The sequence below is a fragment of the Ascaphus truei genome, chromosome 5, assembly GCF_040206685.1.
Source record: "Ascaphus truei isolate aAscTru1 chromosome 5, aAscTru1.hap1, whole genome shotgun sequence".
Classification (NCBI taxonomy): domain Eukaryota; kingdom Metazoa; phylum Chordata; class Amphibia; order Anura; family Ascaphidae; genus Ascaphus; species Ascaphus truei.
In genome coordinates, this window is record NC_134487.1 from 67,025,224 (window position 1) to 67,046,618 (window position 21,395).

Genomic DNA, 21,395 nt, shown 5'->3' on the forward strand with positions numbered 1-21,395 from the left:
CTAGCACTTTGGACCAAAAAGAGGTCCGTGTTGCTTTAAAACCCAGGTATAGTGCGCTGAGGGGGGAAAAAACAGCTCATCCAGAACACAAACAAATCTGTCCAGAAGGCCGTGGCTGGAGACAGATCTGGGTCTGCGCGGAAGCCAAAATCTCCAGATACAGGTTGGTGAGTAGAATGAAGAGGCTGACTTATCCAACGCAGCCATATTAATGTCCCCTAAATGTAGTCTCATACCCCTTTTCCCATTCCCTTCACGAGGCTACCAAGCCTGGACCAGTTTTTGTAATTCTTGGTCTAGGAATCCCTCCACTCCCACTCCCCTTGCACCTTTGTCACCCTTTGCAATATCGCTAATTTTCTAAAAAAAAAAAAAATCAGGAGTTTTAATACCCCTCAAAAGCGTAGGCTGGTACTTGCAGAAATATGATTTGATGTTGGGGTGGCCATGCTACAAGAAACTCACCTGCTACCCAAAGATCAAAAACTGTTTGCTACGAAAGATTTCCCCTGGATATTCCAAGCCTCATCAAGAACAAAAAAAAGTGGTGTAGCAATACTACTCCATAAAAAACTCAATTTCCAACCCAACAAGATTAAAGTAGATAGAGGGGTAGTTTTGTAATGGTTTTAGGCCTCCTTAACCTTGTACAGGTCACTAGTCAATGTCTATGCCCCTAAAACAGGTCAATTTTTATTTTTCAAAGAGGTAATGGTCAAAATTGACAAATTAAAAAGGTAAATTAATAATAGGAGGAGACTTTTAATATGCCTCAGTTACTGGATATAGATCCAATGTTGGTCTTTCTCCCTCCTACTAGACGTAAATGAGAATTGTAATCCTAATAGAGGTATATTAGTATTTTATCTGGTAGTGTTAGGACCTGTGAACTGGGTCTGCCTTTTCGTGGCTCACAGGCTTACTGTACAATGCTTTAGCCAAAGGGTTAAACTATATGACCCTTTTTCAAGAGAATATATAAGTATTTTACTGTGTATTTTTGTCATATTGGATGTAGCATTGGGCTTCTCTGTTGCTTGTTGTATAAAACAAACCCCTCAGATATATACTTTAAACATATGACCCAAATTAACGAACAACTAAACTTTACTATTACTGTAGATAAAATAGAGAAAGCTTTGTGCTGGACGCAACAAAAATATCAAACAAAAAAAAGGAAACAAGGCAGGCCGCCTATTTGCAAATAAATTAAACCAGAAAAAAAAAAAGATTTCAAATATTCTCAATTTAAAATAAAACCGGGCAAGAAATGTATGATCCAAACCAGATAGGAACTGAGTTTAAAAAATATTATGAAAAACTAAATCTGTCAAAAAGCAATAACAAAAGCACAAAAAAAATTAAAGTCGCCCTCTTCTTTTCTACATAGGTGCCTTACCATTGAGATCTACTATAGACATAAACAAACTCGAAACCCCAATCACAGGTCTAGAGATTGTAGAAGTTATCAAATCATTGAAAAATGGGAAAACACCTGGGCCAGATGGCTTTTCAAATATATATATTTTTTTTTAATTGCGCAATACTGGTCCCTCATCTAACAGAATTATTTAATAGTTTCAAAAGAAATGTCCCAAGCTACTATAGTAGTAATACACAAAGAAGGAAGAGACCCTCTAAATTGTGACAGTTACCACCCCATTTCTCTGCTCAACTCGGATAAAATATGTACGCCAAGGTCTTGACCAACAGGTTAAAATCATTCATGTCTACAATAATTCTTCACGATCAAGTGGGCTTTATAACTGGCAGGCAAGCCTCTGATAACACCAGTAGACTAGCTAATATGCATATAGCTCAATCAACAAAGTCGCTGCTGGTGGTCTTAAGCCTAGACACGGAAAGGCCTTTTGAAAGGATGGATTGGGAATTTGTTTAATGTACATTAGAGGCATTTGGTTTTGGCTCCATTTTTATGAATGGGGTAAGAGCCCTCTATGAATCTCTGAGAGCAGCCGAAGCAATCAATGGGGCAACTCTCAAATCTGTTCCCAATAACAAATGGGACAGACGGTTGTCTCCTCATCCCTGCTATTTGCTCTTTCTATAGAGCCACTTAGTTGTTTTATAAGAAACTATAGATATATCTTGGTTCAAGGTAGCGAAGGAAGAATTTAAAATAGCTTTATTTGCCAATGATATAATATTAACAATCTCTAAGCCCTTGACATCCCTTCCCAATCTTTTCAGTATATTCGAATTTGGTATTCACTTGGGATTTAATATCAATAACTCTAAATCTGAGGCTTATGGTATTAATTTTCCCCATCAATTGACAAAATTTATTGCAGATTAATTTTGATTTTAAATGAGACCCCAAAATATTAAAATAGCTAGGTATCCAATTCCCAAAAGATATCAATTCATTATATAAAGCCAACTATACCCCTCTTTAAAAAAAACTGGCGAGAGAAATAGCACAATGGTTGACATTTCCAATCTCGTGGTTAGGTCGTATCTGGGCAATTAAAATTAATGTTCTGCCGTGGCTTTTATACTTGTTTCATACTCTACGGATTTGTGTCCCACTTCAGGAGCTAGCTGTTTTCCAAGGGATGCTAAGCAAATTTGTATGGAACAATAAAAATCCCAGAATAAAAAAAGATATATTGTGTCGTCCAAAAAAACTCTGTGGTCTAGACATGACAAATATTCTCAACTATTATAAGCACCTCAATTGGGACAGGTGATGCAGTGGCACATTCCTCCAACATCTAAAAGATGGGTGGAGCTACAGTAGAAGCCAGTTGAACTTCTCCGGTGCTGTTGGTAGATATTATCTGGCTAGATAAGAAAAAACAGCCAAAGATAGTATCTGACAATCTGATACTAAAACATTCCTGTGCTATCTGGGACACATCCATGCCAAAATTGAAACTTACACAAAAAAGTTCTCTGATGACCCCACTAGTGAATAATCACAATTTTCCCCCAGGATATTATGAAACCTATTTAGATAACTGAAGAACTAGAGGTATCTCAAAGGTTATAGATTTATTTTCGCAGTCCAAATTGAAATCTTTCCAAACTTTCCATGAACAATACGATCTACCAAACACAGATTTTTACCGTTATTTACAAGTCAGACATTTTGTAGAGGAAACATTAAACCAGGATAACATCCCAGATCTCACACACTATGAGAAGATGTGTAGACAAGCTTCTGGAAAAAAAACCAAATTACATTATCTTTATATTATTATCTTGCTACATTGAGTTCCCAGGAAAATGATATATGTTGGCCTGGAAGAAGGAATTCGGTGAGAAACTTGAATGGGAAGATTGGCAAGACATCTGGGAAGCAGTGGCCAAAGACTCCACCAGTATTTTAATAAGAAAATTCCTGTAAATGGCTCTATAGATGGTACAAAACACATACAAAATTAAATTGATCCAAATATTTCTCCATTATGTTGGAGATGTTGTGGACAGAGAAGATCCTTGTCCCATATCTGGCTATAGAGAAAAATAGATGACCGGTGCTTCAAGAATTAATTACTGTATGTCCTTATAATGCATTAAGAACTCTGCAATAGGATTCCGTATAGATTATATACAGTACAATGTATCCACATCCCATATTTAGGGAACGGGACTAGTACCTTGTACTGCTAGTGGTCTAAGCACATTTGAGAGTACATAGTGTGTCCACAAACTGAATAATAAAGGTATAAATGAGGAATCAAAGCTGAGGTAACTCACTCAGTAGGTGTCCTTTGTCCTCTCCTTTCCACGAAATCCATGCTGCGGATCCAACGATGTGCAAGTTCTGCCCACAAGGTAGGTAAACAGGAAATGGTAGAAAAAGGCAGAGCACTGCCAACAATAACAGGAGGAGGCTCACATTTAAAAAAAATAGAAAATATTTATTTAAGGATCATGACAGGATCCCCTAGACAGTGATAACGCACCTACGTGTTTCGGGCAGTACGCCCTTTATCAAGGTGTATTTTTAATACAATAAAAAAGGCATTTAAATACACCGATGCTTGCGCGCCAGCGGGTGACGTCACACGTTATTGTCCAATAGGCTTGTTGATTCTCCATAATTAAAGTTCATATCAGTTCTAATTGGATGCATTGAAACTTGAACAAAAGTAACTTTAATAGGTGACTCTGACCTGAACAAGCCTAAGCATAGGATTGGCGACAACGCAATGTCCCCTGCCGATTCCCATAGAAAACAATGTACTTGGGTGCGCGCACACACTCACAAGCACGAGCATCTGAACGAGTCAGCTTAACAACCAGTAGGCTTGAATGGGAATATAACCCTAAATGCCAAAGAGCATGTTGATGTTAAAAACAGAGTAATGTGAGACACTATCAAAAAAGCAATTAAGAAACAAAATAGACAAGACACACAAAACATAATACATAATGATATTGTGTACACAATTACAACATATCAAGGAGTTAATATATGCCCGAATGACATTCCTGCACACAAAGATGTAATGATATACAATAAATCGTTAAAAAAATGAATTAGTATATCTGTACAAGGATGGAGACAGATCAGGAATATAAGTGAAGAGATTACCAACAATCAATTTAAAAAATATCAAATTATTAAATCATAATATGAACTATGTTCTCCTAAGTATATAGATTAACATACAAATTATATATAGAGAGAGAGAGATGCATAGATAGATCACAACAAGACTTTGGAGAATAGTCACTAATAATAATTCTTAATTTTAAATTACATGAACTCAGTAGTTCAAAAGGACCTTATTCAAATATATATCAAATATGGAAGCAGTTACAAATCCAAATTATCAGAACCTATACTAAATAAGACTTCAGTAATAAACATTTCCAATAATAAACATTTTCCTATCTTTTTCCTTCTTTCAAGATGGCTCACAAGAGAAACTTTTTCTGACAGAACTACCCTAAGAGATTCATTCACAAATTTGTAGACATTTTCCAGATTTTTCTTTGAAAGAATGTAGTAAACATTAGTACTAAGGAACAGAGGGAGGGTCACTGGATAACAAGAAATGTCCACGGTCCCAATCTGTGTTGTGACCCGACGGGACCTGGGTTTTCAAAGTGAAAATCCAGTAAGCCTCCCTCTGGTCCAGCCTCTTCATATGATTACCTCCCCTGATGTGTGGAAAAATAAATTCAATTCCACAGAACATAAGATATTTACTATCCCATCTGCTGCAGTGTTAACAGTGCTTTGGGACCGGATGTATGGTATCTTTTTAAGGTTGATGAGCCTTACATGCTCCATAACTCGTACATTTAAACATCTCGTTGTTCGGCCCACGTACTGTTTGCCACAGCTACAGGTGAGAAGGCAGATAACGAATGTTGTTTAGCAATTTATAAAATTACAAATCTGATGAATTTCATTAGTGACCGTTGACTGAGAAAGTCTATCATTAGTTTACAAACTTTACAAGAGCCACACCTATATGACCCACTGGTCAGTTTAGTAGACCTAGGAATCTGAGAGGCAAACAAACTAGGTGAAAGGGAATTCGAGATAGTTTTCGCCCTCCTGAAAACCAAGTTTGGGCTGGGTTGTAAATCTCTTCCCAAAATGGGGTCAAGGCACAGGATATTCCAATGTTGTTGCAAAATCGGCTTAATTTGGTTAGCCTGCCAGCTAAATTGGGTTATAAACAATGGACCTTTGAAAGTGGTAGTCTGTCACGGTAGCCCAGGACTTTTAACACCATTTATATTTAAGGGATCAATCAATAGGCAAAACAAGGCAATGAAAAAAAATTGAGTTTATTTGGAAAAGACCTCAAAAACAAACAAATACAAAATACAGAGAATATACACACTTACTGGGGTCTGGGGTTCGAGGATTAGACATTTCTAGTTGCAAGGCGTCTGCTTCAGATAAGGCTTACCTTGATAGGATCCTTGTCTTGGACGTCCTGGACCAAAATCCAGCCTGCTGGCTAGGCCTCTCCATGCTTCCCTGTGTGAATAGCCCTTTCAGTCAGAAGCACCTTTGAGAGGCCCACCAGCAGCTGCTTGTCTTCAAATCCCCAACAGGAACGAGTTATCTGTTACACTGCTATCCCTTATATAGGGCTTGCTCCATATCTAATATACCGAGGGGTCTGGCAGCCAATTACAGCATGGATTGTGGTTGTGCATGTAATCATAGGAGGGAAAGATTCAAAACTTGCCAATGGAAATCGTGCTTATGAGTTTGACATCTAGGACCGTTGTCCTGGCTAGCCCCATAGCCCCTGGGGTCCCGGCTCCCCTGAGTTTAAACAAACGGCTTCCTCCTCCAGATATCCTGTTCACCAAATTGTTCTCCCCCCTCTGGACATCCTCTCCTCTTTGAACTATGGATTTACTATTTGATGTTAAAAGATATATGATGTTAAAAATGAATAATGTTAAAATGGAAAACCTTATATGAAAATATAAATAGAGATTTTTTAAAAAAAAAAAGATGTAAAGTCTGTATGATGTCAGAACGAGGTTTGAATAGTTCTCCAATTTATGTAAATACAGTGTTGTCAGAATAAATCTAGTATTTGTATAAATCCACATCTAGAGGCCCCAAGAAAATTCAATATGGCAGTTGGAGGCTGTCACGGGAGACCAGGTTATTTACACCTTTTTACCAGGATCCTACATTGAGTAAAATATTCTAATGAAATAAATTGAAGTTTATTCGTACAAATTCATTTACACACAATGATACACAAAATACATACAAACAGACACACTTACTTTGGGACTGGGGGTGACAAATAGACTTTCCTAGGTGCAGGAACTCTATAGAAAAGTTTTATCCTGACCGGGACTTGCCCGGAATCTCCTGGCACCCAAATTGGCATGAAATTCAACACGCTACCGGTACGTTCTCTTCTGAGAACTTGGTCCCTCCTGACCACGAGTTCTCCAAGTCCTCTTGAACTCAAATCGGCATGAAATCCCAGCCGAGTTCGAGTTTGAGAACTTGGCCGCAGAAAGATGGGCTTAATCTCTGGCAGACCAATGAAAAAACTGTCCTGCGCTTCGTTAGTCAGTGAATGCACCTATGGTGTCAACATCATCATGTATGGATAAGGAATGAGGGAGCAATGCATGGCCACTACTTTGACCGGAGTAGGGGGGAAATTAAACCCTTACCTAGGATGAAACTCCGGTCTGGGTCCTGCTCTCCTCTGCTCCCGCGTGCAGCCTTCAATGAAGATACATGGAAAAGAAGGGCTCTGGTGCAACTGCGCATGACAAAAGTCCAAACTGCTTCCGGATGAATATGAAAAAACTTTATTGGCACATAACACACAGGGCTACACCACGATCTCCCCCTCTACGCGTTTCACGCTCTAGTACAGCGCTTCGTCTTGGAGTGGGGAGACGTGGTATGAGCCTGAACATTTATAATAAAAAATTTATATGAAGGGGTTAAAGATTCAATCCGTTTTCGCGGGCTTTTTTATTATAAATGTTCAGACTTTTGTCATGCGCAGTTGCGCCATAGCCCTTCTTTTCCACTTAGTCTCTGGCAGGCAGGCTTTTCTTGCTTGAAATCAAAGACGGTTGCTCTGCTATTCGCGCAGATGCAACTTTGAAAAGCCCGCCCGTGCTCTTGCTACAGAGGACTCATCTGATTGACTCACATATTTTTATAGTATTCTGAGTTTCATTCACAAAACTCAGCAACCAATCAACGCGCTGGAAAATTCCCAAGCAACCAATCAGAGCGAGGCTGGCTAGAAAAGCTGGGTCAGTGGGAAATCTGAAATAGCCAAGGGACACACACAAGCTTGCCACCTTCATCCCTGGCTATCCCAATGCCACCCGCTGGGACAGGCTCCACCAGGTCTGGCAGAGCAAGTGGCAGCCCGGACGACTGCCATTGATCTCCGGACCTGGTACTCCGCCTTTCCCACCTAACCAAATGCTATTCTCACCTCTGGCATCCTCTAACTGCTTTGAACTCCAATGTCCAGCAAATTTACCAGCCCCTAAAGGTTAGCTCGGGCTGCCTGTTTGGACATCGGTTCTAAATGTAAAAACACATTACATTTAATAAAGTTTGGGACGGTACAGAAGCCTCTCTCCTAGAGTTCATTGCACAGTTAAATACAAATACGTGTAATCTCTCCTTCAGTGGAGAAAATAGTGAAACATTAGTACACTATCTGGATCTTGAAATTACTATTGATTCAGAGCGAATTTGTACCAAAACCTATTTCAAGGATACCAATGTGAATTCCTACATTCACCCATCTAGTTGCCATTTCAAACCCTGGATTGTAAATATCCCTTTCAATCAATTTGCACGGCTTAAGAGAAATTGCACTAATAATGAGCAATTTCAAGAACAGGTACTCTTTCTGAAGGATAGATTTATTCAGAAAGGTTATGATAGACACCTGCTTGACAGTGCTATTGAGAAAGTCAATCTTATTAAAAGAACAAACTTATTAAAAAATAAGAAAAAGAGGGATAAAAGATTTGACTTTAGAAAGGGGACCGTTAACCAAAATTCTGTGAGCAGGACTGACCTTGCAACAATAACAGAGGGAGCTAGTCACAATGACCAAACACATAGCAATAAATTTCCGGTTTTCATTACACAATTCAATGACAAACACAAGGCTATACAATCTGCCATTGCGAAGCACTGGAAGATCTTAACTCTAGATCTTGTGTTGAGTGTCGGTATGTCATCGAACCCAAAGATTGTGTACAAAAAAGCTTCAAATCTAAAAAGATTAATAGCCCCTAGCCAGTTAAAGTCTGCTCCTTGCTCTATGGGCACACTAAGATCCTATCTAGATTTGAAGGGCAACTATAAATGTGGTAAATGTAAAATATGTACTAACATAATGAACAGGAAAGAGGCAGTCTCTTTTACCACAAAGCAAAGTTTTAAAATTAACCACTTTATTAATTGCTCTACAACGTATGTGGTATACATCTTACAGTGCCAATGTGGGTTACGGTACATCGGTAAAACAAAACGATGTTTGAAGGTGAGGGTAATGGAACATTTGAGGAACATTAAAAATGTGCAAAAACTAATTGACAAACACATGCCTCTAACCCACCTTTTAAAACACTTTCATGATTGTCATCAGTGTGACTCGAGTGGCATTTCTTTTATGGGTATTGAAGTAATCACCGCTAATCAACGCTTAGGCAATAGAGATCTACACCTTAGTAGAAGGGAGCAATTCTGGATTTACACCATGCAAAGGAGGTTCCCACATGGTCTAAATGATTATATAGAATTGGTTCCCTTCCTAAAAGAATGAATTATTTGGTGATTACGTGGGTTTTATATGCGGTTTTTCTCACTTTTAGATATAACGTTTTAACTACATGCGTTTTTATTATGTTTTTAATACATGTCTACTTTGTAATTGTTCACCTCTTTGAATTTTAAGTATTATTGTATACATGTTTTTATTTAATATGTTGGCATGACTTTGGACTTATTTTAAGTTACTATTGGGGCTTGTTTAATATTGCTCCAAAATGGAATGTGTCCTCAAGCAGTTAAACCTATATACAAACTGCAGAGAACCCCACCTGTACTCGTTTGGGACTACATGTGTTTTCATTCATTCTAATTGCACCTAACCCATTGGCTGCAGCTCTGCACTTATACTCCAGGGACAGCGCTATCACGTGACCTCCTGACGAAGCACTACGTGCGAAACGCGTAGAGGTCACGTGGTGGCAGTTCCTGTGGAGTATTTGCAGCTGGTGGAAGCGGGTTCCCTTGTCTCTAGCAGGGTAAGTTCTCAGATTGGTCCGGACCCTTTCTGTAGTGCTTAACTAGATTACCTTGGTTACCCCCAACCCCACATCTACTATATTGGTGTATCACCAGTCCCGTTTTTAGTTTAATTGGTTTGCCCCATTGTCTTTTTAACCCTGTATCAGTGGATGGTTACCCACTGTCTTAGATTAATAAATTGTTTACACCCCTCAGTGCGCCTGTCTGCCTTTTGTTTTCTTCTGTTTGTGAGCCCCCCTTGTGGGAGCTCACTTTTGTAGGGGACGTGTGGAATCCCCCCCCCCCCCAGACTGAAGGCTGCAAGAGGGAGTCTTCACAGTACCCACGTTAGCGCGGAGCAACTTTATCCCTATGTGAACTTAATAAAGTATACTTTAATACATTAACGTTTGTTTGTAATATACTTCTGAATCTCTGGGTACAGGGACAGAAGAAGAAATAGGTTGTACTTTTATTTCTAAGTGAAAAAACTAACAATAGCGCTCTAACACACCCTAAATGTGACAATATACAATTCAACCACACGTGTGAATAATAAAGCAATGTGATAATAATAACAATCAAGTGATCTAAAGAAAAAAATTTAAGAAACTTAGAAACAAACTGCAACCCTTGATAAAGACTGTTCCACTCGTCTTGCACCAGGTGATCTTCCGACAAATCAGGGGAGCTCGTCTCGTAGTTATGAAATAAAGAAACACTACATAGTGTAATACTGTTGTGAATAAATTTGTGCAAACAAAGCTCAAAAAAATGACTACTCACAATAGAGCAGTCAAATTCAGGCAGTCATCCAACTTAAGGGGTGGATGTTCCCTGTGTATACAACAGCCACCAGCCCCCAACACTTCATATGATCGAGGTAGGCAGTATGATATTATAGGTAGTGGGTGCTCATCTGGTCGCGATCCTTTTGAGTTCCTCACTATCCTCTGCTCCACCGCAATACTCTCGCGTCCACGCCAGGCACTCCCGTTGCGTCACTTCCGGTTGTTCAGCAAACTTCCGGATCTGATGGCAGGGGTGGACCTCAGTTGTTCTTCCTCTTCGGTATGGGCTGAAACACTACATGTTTCGCCGTTGTTACGGCTTCATCAGGAGTGCTACTACTTTTACTTTTACTTCTACCTGCCTTATTTCCCATACACTATCTTTTGGACTCAGTCTGGACTCTGAGTCCCCCCTCAACCTTATATACGGTTGGGGCACCCACAAACCCTATACTGGTTCTGGGGTACCTCCCTTAACCTAGGCATACCTATTCATCCCTGTGCCTCATTCTCTTTTCTGGGCTATGCTGAAGCAGGGCATCCTAGTGGTGAGTCACTTGCATTTTCAAGGGGAGATATTGCTGGGACAATGTGCCTACATATATCCGAGAATCAGGCATGATTCCCTGGTGCATTTATGGGGGAACCGACAACTCCGGACCCCAACCTGCTAGGCACATTCTGTTAACGGATCCTCCGCAAAAAAAAACTTGAAACTCATACCCTAGCAATCCCTGCTCGCTGGCATGCCCAGAAAGGGAAAAACACAAAAAATATTTTTATTACAGGTAATACATTGAAATGGTGCAATGTTACTGTGCCCAAGAGCTAACTCTCTTGGGCCCTTGTACACGGATCAGGTGTAACCAAAATGGGCTTAACCTTTATTGGAGAGCCTGGTTACCCCCTACCGTCACAGAGGCGGAGGTGGGCTGGTCAAACAAAGGTAAACTGAAAAACAGGTGTAGTGAGATCTCTCTAGAACCACCATCAGTGACCTAATCTCAATGTTATAAAGCTAATGTTCTCAAATGATTCCTATGGCAAAAAAATGAGACATAAGGCATAGGTCTGTGGCAATGTAGGTATACCCAAACCACATTAGGACAACTGAGGAATAGCAGGAGGGCTATAGAAGATCCCTTTATAGGTGCAATGTACAGCCTATTGAGCAATTGTAGAGTACAATGGTACATTATCCTAAATCTGTGGAGCAATAATTATGTAGAAGTTGAACGATAGGATGTTAGAAGAAACATGCCAATTTGAGTCAGGGAATCTGAATTCGTACATCAGAAAAAGTCTGTACAAGCCTATAGCTACAAATGATAAAGGATATGGTAGATCGAATGTGTGATCAGAATAAGAGTATCCGAGTTTACTCCGCATTGCACATTAGCAGTGAGGCACAAGAGAGACAAGCCAAATAGGATTTCTGCCACCAGGATGAGAGCACACTGTTTCAAAGAGTTGTCATCTTCAAGGCCATAAAATTAAAACTGCCAAAATCAGTGGATAAAACCAGTTCAGTCGAAACAGGTTCCTGTGAAGGCACAAATTGTCGTATAGGAATCGTCAACTTAAGTCGGGGTATTATCTCTGGGTGTTGAGGGTAACGCCTGATGCATCATCTGTCTCTGCCATAAAAAAATAAACAGGCAATCTTAATTATCATTTATTTGTAAAGCACCGACATATTCTGCAGCGTGATACATTGGTGGCATCAAACAAAATGACAACAAATACAAATAAGAACAAACAAGCACAAACCTATACAGAAGGTAATGAGGGCCCTATTCACGAGAGCTTACAATCTAGAGGCAATGTTGGGGGGGGGGGAAGGTAACGTGGCAGCGTATTGTGGGATGCCTATCAGCATAGAGATGATACTGAAAGGAATAGAGTGAGAAGACCAGAGAGTCAAGGACAGAGCCTTGTGGAACCTAACAGAATGAGGGAGTGAAGAGGAGACACCAGAGAAGGAAACTCTAAAAGCAGTTGGATAGGTATGACTTGAACTAGGAGAGGATTGCGTCATAGAGGTCAATGGAGTGAATGATGTGCAAAAGAAGGGGATGGCCAACTGTGAAAGGCAACAGAGCGATCAGGAGAATTAGTAAGGAGAAATTAGATTTAGCTGGGAGTAGGTCGTTGGCCACTTGTTAGTGCCATCTCGGTGGAGTGTAGAGGGTGGAAACCAGATTGCAAAGAGTCAAGCAGGGAGTAGGAGGAGAGAAAGTGAGTCAAGCGGTTATATAAACGGTTCAAGTAGCTTGAAGTAAAGGAGGCAAGAGAGATAAGGCGGTAGTTAGACAGAGAGGATGGATCAAGAGAGGGCTTCTTTAGAATGGGTGTGATGAGTGCATGTTTGAAAAAGATGGGAATGTGCCAGAGAGGAAATGAGTTAGGATGGGTTAAAAATATATTTAATAATAATAACTATTAAAAGAAAAGGGACAACAAGTAAAGCATATAATTATATACAGCTGTGTGAAGCACAGAACAAGTATCTAAGACACCATATGACTGATGTATCTGGTCAAATAGTAGAGCCAAGGGACCCAAATCTAGGCAGAGAGTCACTGATAGAGGCCTCAAATTATGTGCAGACACTTCGTATTGACTCTTATCACTAACCTTTTCTGGTGTGTGTATACATACATACACACACCCACACACCCCATATAGATATATAAACACACCCCATACACTTACATCCCATATACTGTACACACCACACATACATCCCATATACACACACCCACATGCACTATATATTCACGCAATATATATATATATCGGGCGGAAGGTAGGCTCGAGGGGGGCGGGACTGGCAGGCTAATTCTGCAGGAGCATTTAGTTCCTCCTGCCCATGGTCCCCGCGACTACTGCCCGGGGTGGGGGGAGCCGGGTTGGCGGGCTCTCCATGGCGCTTCCCCTCCGTCCCACGTTGGGAGCGGGTCCACAGGCATTTGTGGCACTCCCCCCTCCCCCCCATCTTGCCCCCAGTTCCCATGGCTGCTGCCTGGGGCGGGAGGTAGGTGTGGAGGGAACAAGGTTGGTGTGATTAGACAGGACCAGGGGGGGGGAAAGGGGGCCGGCGATTGGGGGGTTGGGAGGAATAGACGCCACTCATCCCACCCTGCTTCCCTGCATGCGCACCGGGATCTCCAGCCAGAGTATTTTTTTTGCGCCAAACCAAGGACCCGATTACGCCGGTGCTATATCCCGCTACCGCAGCAGCACCTTGCCAGCAGCCAAAATCCTGTCGCCTGTGGTGACCGGATGTGTCAAGCACTGTATATACACACACACACAAAGCCCCTTACTTTAGCCCGCCTCCATGCTGACCATGCTCCATCTGCACTCTTAGCTCCGTCTCCAAACTCTGGCCTGTCACTTTAGCTCCATCCCCAAACTCTGGCCTGTCACTTTAGCTCCGCACAAAGCTCACTCTCAGCTTATGCTGGAGACTGAGGCTGGCCTGCTATTGGATTTGGGAACAAAGCCTAATGTCTAAATTTAACAACGGTTGAAATTTATGGACATACAATAAAGTATGTCTTTTTTCAACCTCATCTATCAGTGTCTGGGAACTATACTGTTCGGGCTTGTAAATGGGGCCATGCATACTGTAGCTTGAAACAGGGCCGTAGCTATAGCCTGAGGGTCTGCTCTCCCCTCCCTTCCTCCCTCCCCCCGCCGGCGGCAGGATATTTGCAGGGCCTGAGATGCAGGAAGGAAGCACAGAAGGAAGTCCCTTCCTCTGCAGGTGGGTGGGGCCTTGGTCAGGGGGTGGGGTCCTGGGATGCAGTAGGGAAGTATAGGGAGGAAATGCCTTCCTCTGCAGTCACCATTGTTGGGCGGAGCCTAGGTCATGGGCGGGGCCTCAAGTAGTTCAGCGTGGGACTGGAGCTGCAGCATGAGAGACGGGCTGGGAAAGGTGAGAGGGACGGGAAGGGTTAAATCACGGGTAAAAACAGACATGAAAGGGAAAGGATACAGGAAGGAAGAGACAAAGAGAAAATGAAGTAAAATAGAGAAATACATAAGAGGGAAAAGAAAGATATGAGAGAGAGCAGAGATCTGAGTTGCCCGGGGGCCTGCACATGTCTAGATACGCCACTGGCTTGAAACATTACCTGTCCATTTTTCCTTTCTTGCCGCTCTGTTATTCTGGGACTTTCCTGGTATGTGAACTACGATTATGCTAATTTTTCAGTATACGATTTTTAGCGATAGTGTGTTATTTTTGTCAAATCTATTTTTGCACGAAATATAAAGCGTTCTTTTTTTTTCATAAGATTTAGACTAGACTTATATTTTCTGTATTATCAACCTGTGTGTTACGAAGATTTAGTACTGGACTTACCTATTTATCTTATATATAATGCCCTAGTTTTTTGGGGGGACAATTAAACCACAGCATGTACACCATTTTTTTCCCCCCCATCTTTTTATCATACTTGCATACTGGCGGTACTTAATACTTGAATGCTGTCTGGGATCACTTCTCTTTTTGACAAATACAATATATTTAACATTACACATCTACGGTGTGTTTATAGATATCTCATCTCTCCTCCAAACAAATTAAGGCTTATTTCCCCAAGCTGAGGGAGGCGAGATTTCAGACTTTTCTTTCCCAGGTGATTTCCAAAATCGCAGCTTATTGAATCGTTCAGAAAAATGTAATTTTGTGAATTGAGTGCCTTGTTTTCGTACACATTTTGTAGATTTGGAATTGCACAGCCAGAACCACTAGGGAGAGGTAGTGGCTCAGTGAGTCAAGACACTGACTGACACTGAGAGTTTGAAGCAGCAGAGCCTGGTTCAATTCCCAGTGTTGGCTCCTTGTGGCCTTGGGCAAGTCACTTTATCTCCCTGTGCCTCAGACACACAAAAAAACATAGACTGTAAGCTCCACGGGGCAGGGACCTGTGCCTGCAAAATATCTCTGTAAAGCGCTGCGTACAACTAGCAGCGCTATACAAAAACATGCTATTATTATTATTATTATTATTACTTCCAAAAAGCAACTTTTCACAATGTTTGGACATGCAAAAATTACAACAAGGTGCATGTTGGGAGCAGAGACCTTTGTTTCCGCACACAGATATGCACTTATCCGAGTTTCATAAATTGTCCCCTATATCTCAACTTTAATCTTGCCCCGTCACGCACATTCCGCTCTGCACGTTATTGCCTTCTCTTCACATCAGTCTCCACTGCTCGGTCCCGTCTGAAAGCATTTTTCCTGCAGCACCCTATCTCTTCGTGTCCAACCAACCTCTTTTCTTCAGGCTCCCTATCTTCAAAACTCAACCAAAAACCCTCCTCCTTGACTGAGCCTATTTTTTGCGAACATCCGTCAACGTATCATCTTCTTTTAATTCTATATTCATAAGTTGTTGTGTGATAAGTGGGAGTCAAGTTGTAATCTGTGGCTGGCCTACTGACCTTCTTTTCCACAACCAACAATATCCTTATTTAATTTTTCTGCTATTGTGAACAGATTAGGTGCAATTTACGCTCTCATTTATGTACATCCCAACGCCTATTTTCCAGTTTTGTCAAATCATCCACGTGCTAATATTTATCATCACATTAACTTGAAGGGGGAAAAAAAACATTCCATTTATATTAGATTTGAAATTCAGTATTTTCTGATTTGTAACCATATCAATATAAAAAAATTAACCATAAATCTACAAATGGAAACTCAGGAAATTAGAGAGCAGGCAAAGCATGATGGCATCCATCAAATTGCATGCTAATAGTATACAGTTTTATTTGTTCTGAAATTTAATTTTGGATATGCATCAATCAATATATTTCATGCTGAGATGTAAAGTGCAGTATGTAAACCATTTCCCTTTCACATGTGCACTGTGATCCTTCAGTCACTTACCGTAAGCATATTCCTCTGACAGCAAGCTTAAAAATATTCGTCTGTATAGCTATGACTGCTTGCATATCTGCTTAGCTTTAAGTGATTACATGTTTGCTGCTACTTTTCAGGAGCACATACAAGAAAAAGGTTGAGGTTTTTGATTATAGAGCTAGATAGGAAGGTGTGTATTTATTCTATTCTGCAGAGGAAGATTTGAAAGGAAACAAATCTGAGACCAAGGCAGGGGTCTTGTGAGATGGAGTAAATGGTGATGCCATTCACTCTGATGTTGGAAGATGCAATAGGTCAATAACGGTCTTGAACAAATGCGTTTCAGGTGATGTAAGGAAATCCGGAGCACATTGTTCAGAGAAACTTGGAGGCTTGGGGCTGGACTAACATGGAAACGTTCTAGTATAGGGAGAAAAAGGTTGCCTACCATTACAGTATATACCAGAAAATATGAAAAGTGTCAGGAAATGATGACTACCAAGAGAGAGAATGAAGTGGAAGAAAAGAGGATGGTTTAAAAAATGAACAAACCATCACAAAATCAAATGAGATTAAGGGATTGGACTGAGGGCTACTGTAGATTCACAGAAATCAGTTCAACGTCACATTACATAAAACCATAATGGACACTTTTCTCTTGAGGTTAACGCTTATCAACAAAGCTAATCATATGTAAAAACAGTGATGTTTTTTATCTCTGCATAGGCTTCACGTCCCGTTAAGTTAGCAGTGGACTACATTGTGTTGGCTTCAAATAATGTGGAGTTAAGCTGGTCTTGCCTAAACCGAGTGAGTGGAGAGAGGGGGAGGGGAGAGCTATTTTACGAGAGTACACAGTTACTATATGTACCCCCTGCCCCCACAATACTTCTTTATACAACACATGGAGAGATACCTGTGATCTAAACTGGACACCCCTGAGATACCTGGGATGAGTGTTTTTGGGAGGTATACAAGTCACTGGGAAGTTTAATAAAATAGGACTCTCTTTTTTTCTCTCTCCCACCCTCTCTCTCCAGCAAAACTCATATTGGTAGGTTTGGATGTGCGGAACATCCAACTTTTAGGTATGACTTGACTAACATCATACTAAACTTTTGCGTAATTTATTTATATTTATTCAGATAATATCCCTTAGTCAGCTCTTGCTATCACTAATTCTATTACCATATATGGTCCTTTAGCTTCAAACTGATGTCATCTGATAAGGGATTGCCCACGCCTCCATAAAGAGAATTACCTAATATAGCATGTCCTCTGGAAAGATCCTACCAATGCCACAGCATCTTCCGGTTGCATCAACTCTAACCACAGTTGTCTATGGTCACTCAAATGTCATCCACACAGGGCCCCACTATAGAGAACTGAGCACAGCTGCCCTCCCAATATACCATCCCAATGTAACTGAATCTATCAGAAAATACCAATTTCAATATTATGCAGTATAATTTGTATGGAAAGAACCATTGCAAATATACTGTATACTCTGGCATTTTGTCTTCATACCGGATTCATACATATTACAATATAATAATAATAATAATAATATCACTGAACTGGATTTCTTATATGCCCATTATAGTTAACACAATCCTCTTTCCAGATGAAAATAGAACTTAACATTGTGTTATTCAGCTCTGGAGATGCACGTCAAGGTCTATCTCGGGGGATGAAGTAGTCTTTTACCAGAATTGTTTTCTATCTATTTTGGGGTTCATATAAAGGAGGACAAGGAAGTAGAGAAAGGAAACAAACACCAATTAATGATGCTGGGAAATAGAATATTTGAGAAAAGAGAAATATTATTGTTGAGCATTAAAGCAGTTTAAAGAAGCAATTTGTAGTGAAAACAAAATAAATCTACATAGGTCTGTTGACTTGGTCCAGAGCCATTTAGATGCGCTAGCACAAAAGAGGAGAATTTCGTTTTTTTGTGTGTTAAGTAAATTGTAAGAAAACAAGCACTTGAGTAGATGGGAATATAGATCCAAGTTTACAAAGGAAATCAATGAATTGTAGATAGAGTAAAGTTGTCAAGTATTGTCAGAGAAATAAGTAAATTAAGGTTACCCCTCAAGTTTCAAGACACAAGGTAAAATGTTTCTATTTCATCTTATTACCTGAATAAATTGCCCAGTTTCATAAGTTGCTTACGGATTCCCACACACAAGTACCGATCATCTAAGATGATCCTTAATAACCATTCTGAATGACCCTAGGTCATTAATGGACATTCTTTCAGATTGGGTCCTTCACATCTGAGTGTCAGTTTCGCTTAAAGTCCCCAGCTTCCTCCCTCATATGCACACACACTATTCAAATCCTCTGGTCTCTTGCATTTTAAACATATCTGGAATCGATTTTTTGTTTTATACAGTTTTTCGGGGTTGTAACGCAGGAGATAATTAACAGTGAAATTGATAACTCAATGTATCGAGTAAACTATTTGGTAAATACTGTACATTTTTACTGCCAAACCTGATCACCCATTTAAGGGCGCTTCTAAAATCAATGATCCAGTGCTGAAACCAGACATGCCTCCAAACAGTTTGTCACAGCATGGAATTGGAAAATAAGTGTACAGTAAATTAAAATACCACTTGTGCTGCATTTGCATGTCTCAGACAGGTCTGCCACCCTGTCTTTCCCCATTATCGCTTAGCAAACAGTGCTTCCACTGCAGCCAGGGATTCTGGGTAATGGCATATAAATGAGCACAGAGTGTCACTCTTTAATTCATATCGATTTTAATATGGACCCTTGTAAGCTTATGCCTGCCATATTACACAGCTTTTAAGCACAGCATGGGTTAAAGAAGTGCACAGCCAGTAAACCCACTCATAGACAGCTATTTTGGGTCTCAGCAGTGTGAGGTTGGTTGTGGGCTATGCAAAATGAAGCTGGTTTGTGGGTATAACTGCTGTACTCAAAGAAAAAAATATGCAGTTCTGCTGGCCTCTTCTAAACGTCTTTGAACATTTCTATGTTGGAGAAAGTTTCTCTTAAATCTCTGCTGCTTGACGTACAAGTATCAGAATATAGCTGTTTGTAGCTTTAACCCTTTCAGTGCTGAAAGTATACAGCACTAACTTACTATGAACATTCCAAGACATGTAATAGTGATTAAATGGCTGTGACTCGCCGTCTGATTTAAAGAACGGAAGCATAAGCAATTGTTGCGATCTCCCCTAGAAACAAGCAAAAACACAATGACTTAACTGAACATCATAAGGCCCATTAGTGTGTAAAAATACAGTAATGGATCATTCTAATATACAGTAATACTGTCATTACTGGAGGATAGCGAATAAACAATGATGGTAAGAAAGTGAAGGACCAGTTAGAGAAAATTATAATCATAGTGTCTCAATGATCTAATAAGGCCCATGTTCACCCTCCTCCCTCTTTCCCTCAACACCTCCCTCTTTCCCCTTCCCTCCCTCTTTCCCCCACCACCCCCTCTTTCCCCACCTCCCCTTCCCTCCCGCTTTCCCTACCCTCCCTCTTTCCTCTCCTCTTCCCCCCTCTCCTCCCTCTATCTTCCCCTGAATTCTTTATGCCCCACTTTATTTTGCATTCTCCCCTCCCCTCTCTCTTTTACTCCCCACTCACATACCCTCACCCCTCTCTCACTCTACCACTTTCTTTCACTCCTCTACCTCTCTCCCCTTCTTCCCACCTGTGGAGCGGGGTGTGCAGGGTCTGTGTGGGGCCGGGAGGCAGAGAGAGGACCACCCAGGCGACTAATAGCGTAAGGTGGGCCCGGCAGAGCCGAACATCTGGGTTCGGACTGCCAAGGTGGACCTCCCTTCATTGGGGTGTCCCTGTACTCCAGTTTAGGGTAGTACAGTACATGCAACTTGATCACTGATATGTGTTTGACCAAATTGGTTTTAGGTTGGAGGACCAAGTAATTTAATGTTACTTTTTTGAGATGGTTGATTTAATTTCTCAGACAACATTACTACATCCATGCACAATACAATTTCATAAATTTATGAAAGCATGACATCTTTATTCTTTTCAATTCTGTTTTGATATTTTACTGCCAATACAGATAAATGACATACAGTACCTTACCTTTCTTATTCACTTTAACAGCATGTACATCATAGACTGCTTAATCAAATTAACAAGATGCCCTTCACTTCAGAAGTGAAACATAAAACTGGGATGAATGTAAATAATGTTATTTTGTCTTAATGCTGATATTCTTGTTATAATACACTTCATACTTGCTACAGCCAAGCACAAGCCTGTGTTTATGATCTACCTTTTTGTATTAGTTATGTTGTTTTTACTTTATGTAGGTACATGGGAGCGGTGGGTTCCTCCTCTTCTTCCTCTTCCCGAGTAATGTGCAATAATGTACCTGGTTTGGTGACTCGCCAGAGGCAGCTGTGCCAACGGTACCCGGAAATTATGCAGGTTATTGGTCTGGGAGTAGGTGAATGGACAACAGAATGTCAGCATCAGTTTCGCCACCACCGTTGGAATTGCAACACCCTTGAGAGGGATCAAAGTCTGTTTGGGAAGTTGATTATACGCAGTAAGTTTGGCTAGCCCCTTTTTTAAAAAGATTCTTAAATTTACCTTCTACTGTAACCCAACTAAAGCCGGTGAGACTGGTTTCATTGTCTCCAATGGTAATAAGGTGTCAATCGAAATGTTACACATTTTTGGACAGTTCGGTGCTACTGATGGCACTGTATGTTAATGTGTATCACAACATATCATGTTATGGTCAGTGCGTCATTTCACATCTGTAGTTTTGCACTTATGGGTCAGTCAAGAAAGTGCAGTATGTGCAATATTGCCCATTTAATTAAATGGCTTATATCAATCCGTAACAGCTACTGCTGTTGAGAGAACTGTCACTTCCATTTAGTCCTGTTTATTTATTTATTTTCTTCCACTGCACTTCTTAGATTGTGTGATGTTTGGTGCT

General features: G+C 40.6%; 1 protein-coding gene across 1 annotated transcript in view; it reads left to right on the plus strand.

The window, feature by feature from the left end:
- WNT2 (Wnt family member 2) overlaps window positions 1-21,395 on the plus strand; it is a 72,098-nt gene that overhangs the window by 5,658 nt on the left and 45,045 nt on the right. The window contains 1 exon segment of the mRNA XM_075599976.1: window positions 20,758-20,996. Within this exon segment, the coding sequence (XP_075456091.1) occupies window positions 20,758-20,996 (239 nt within the window).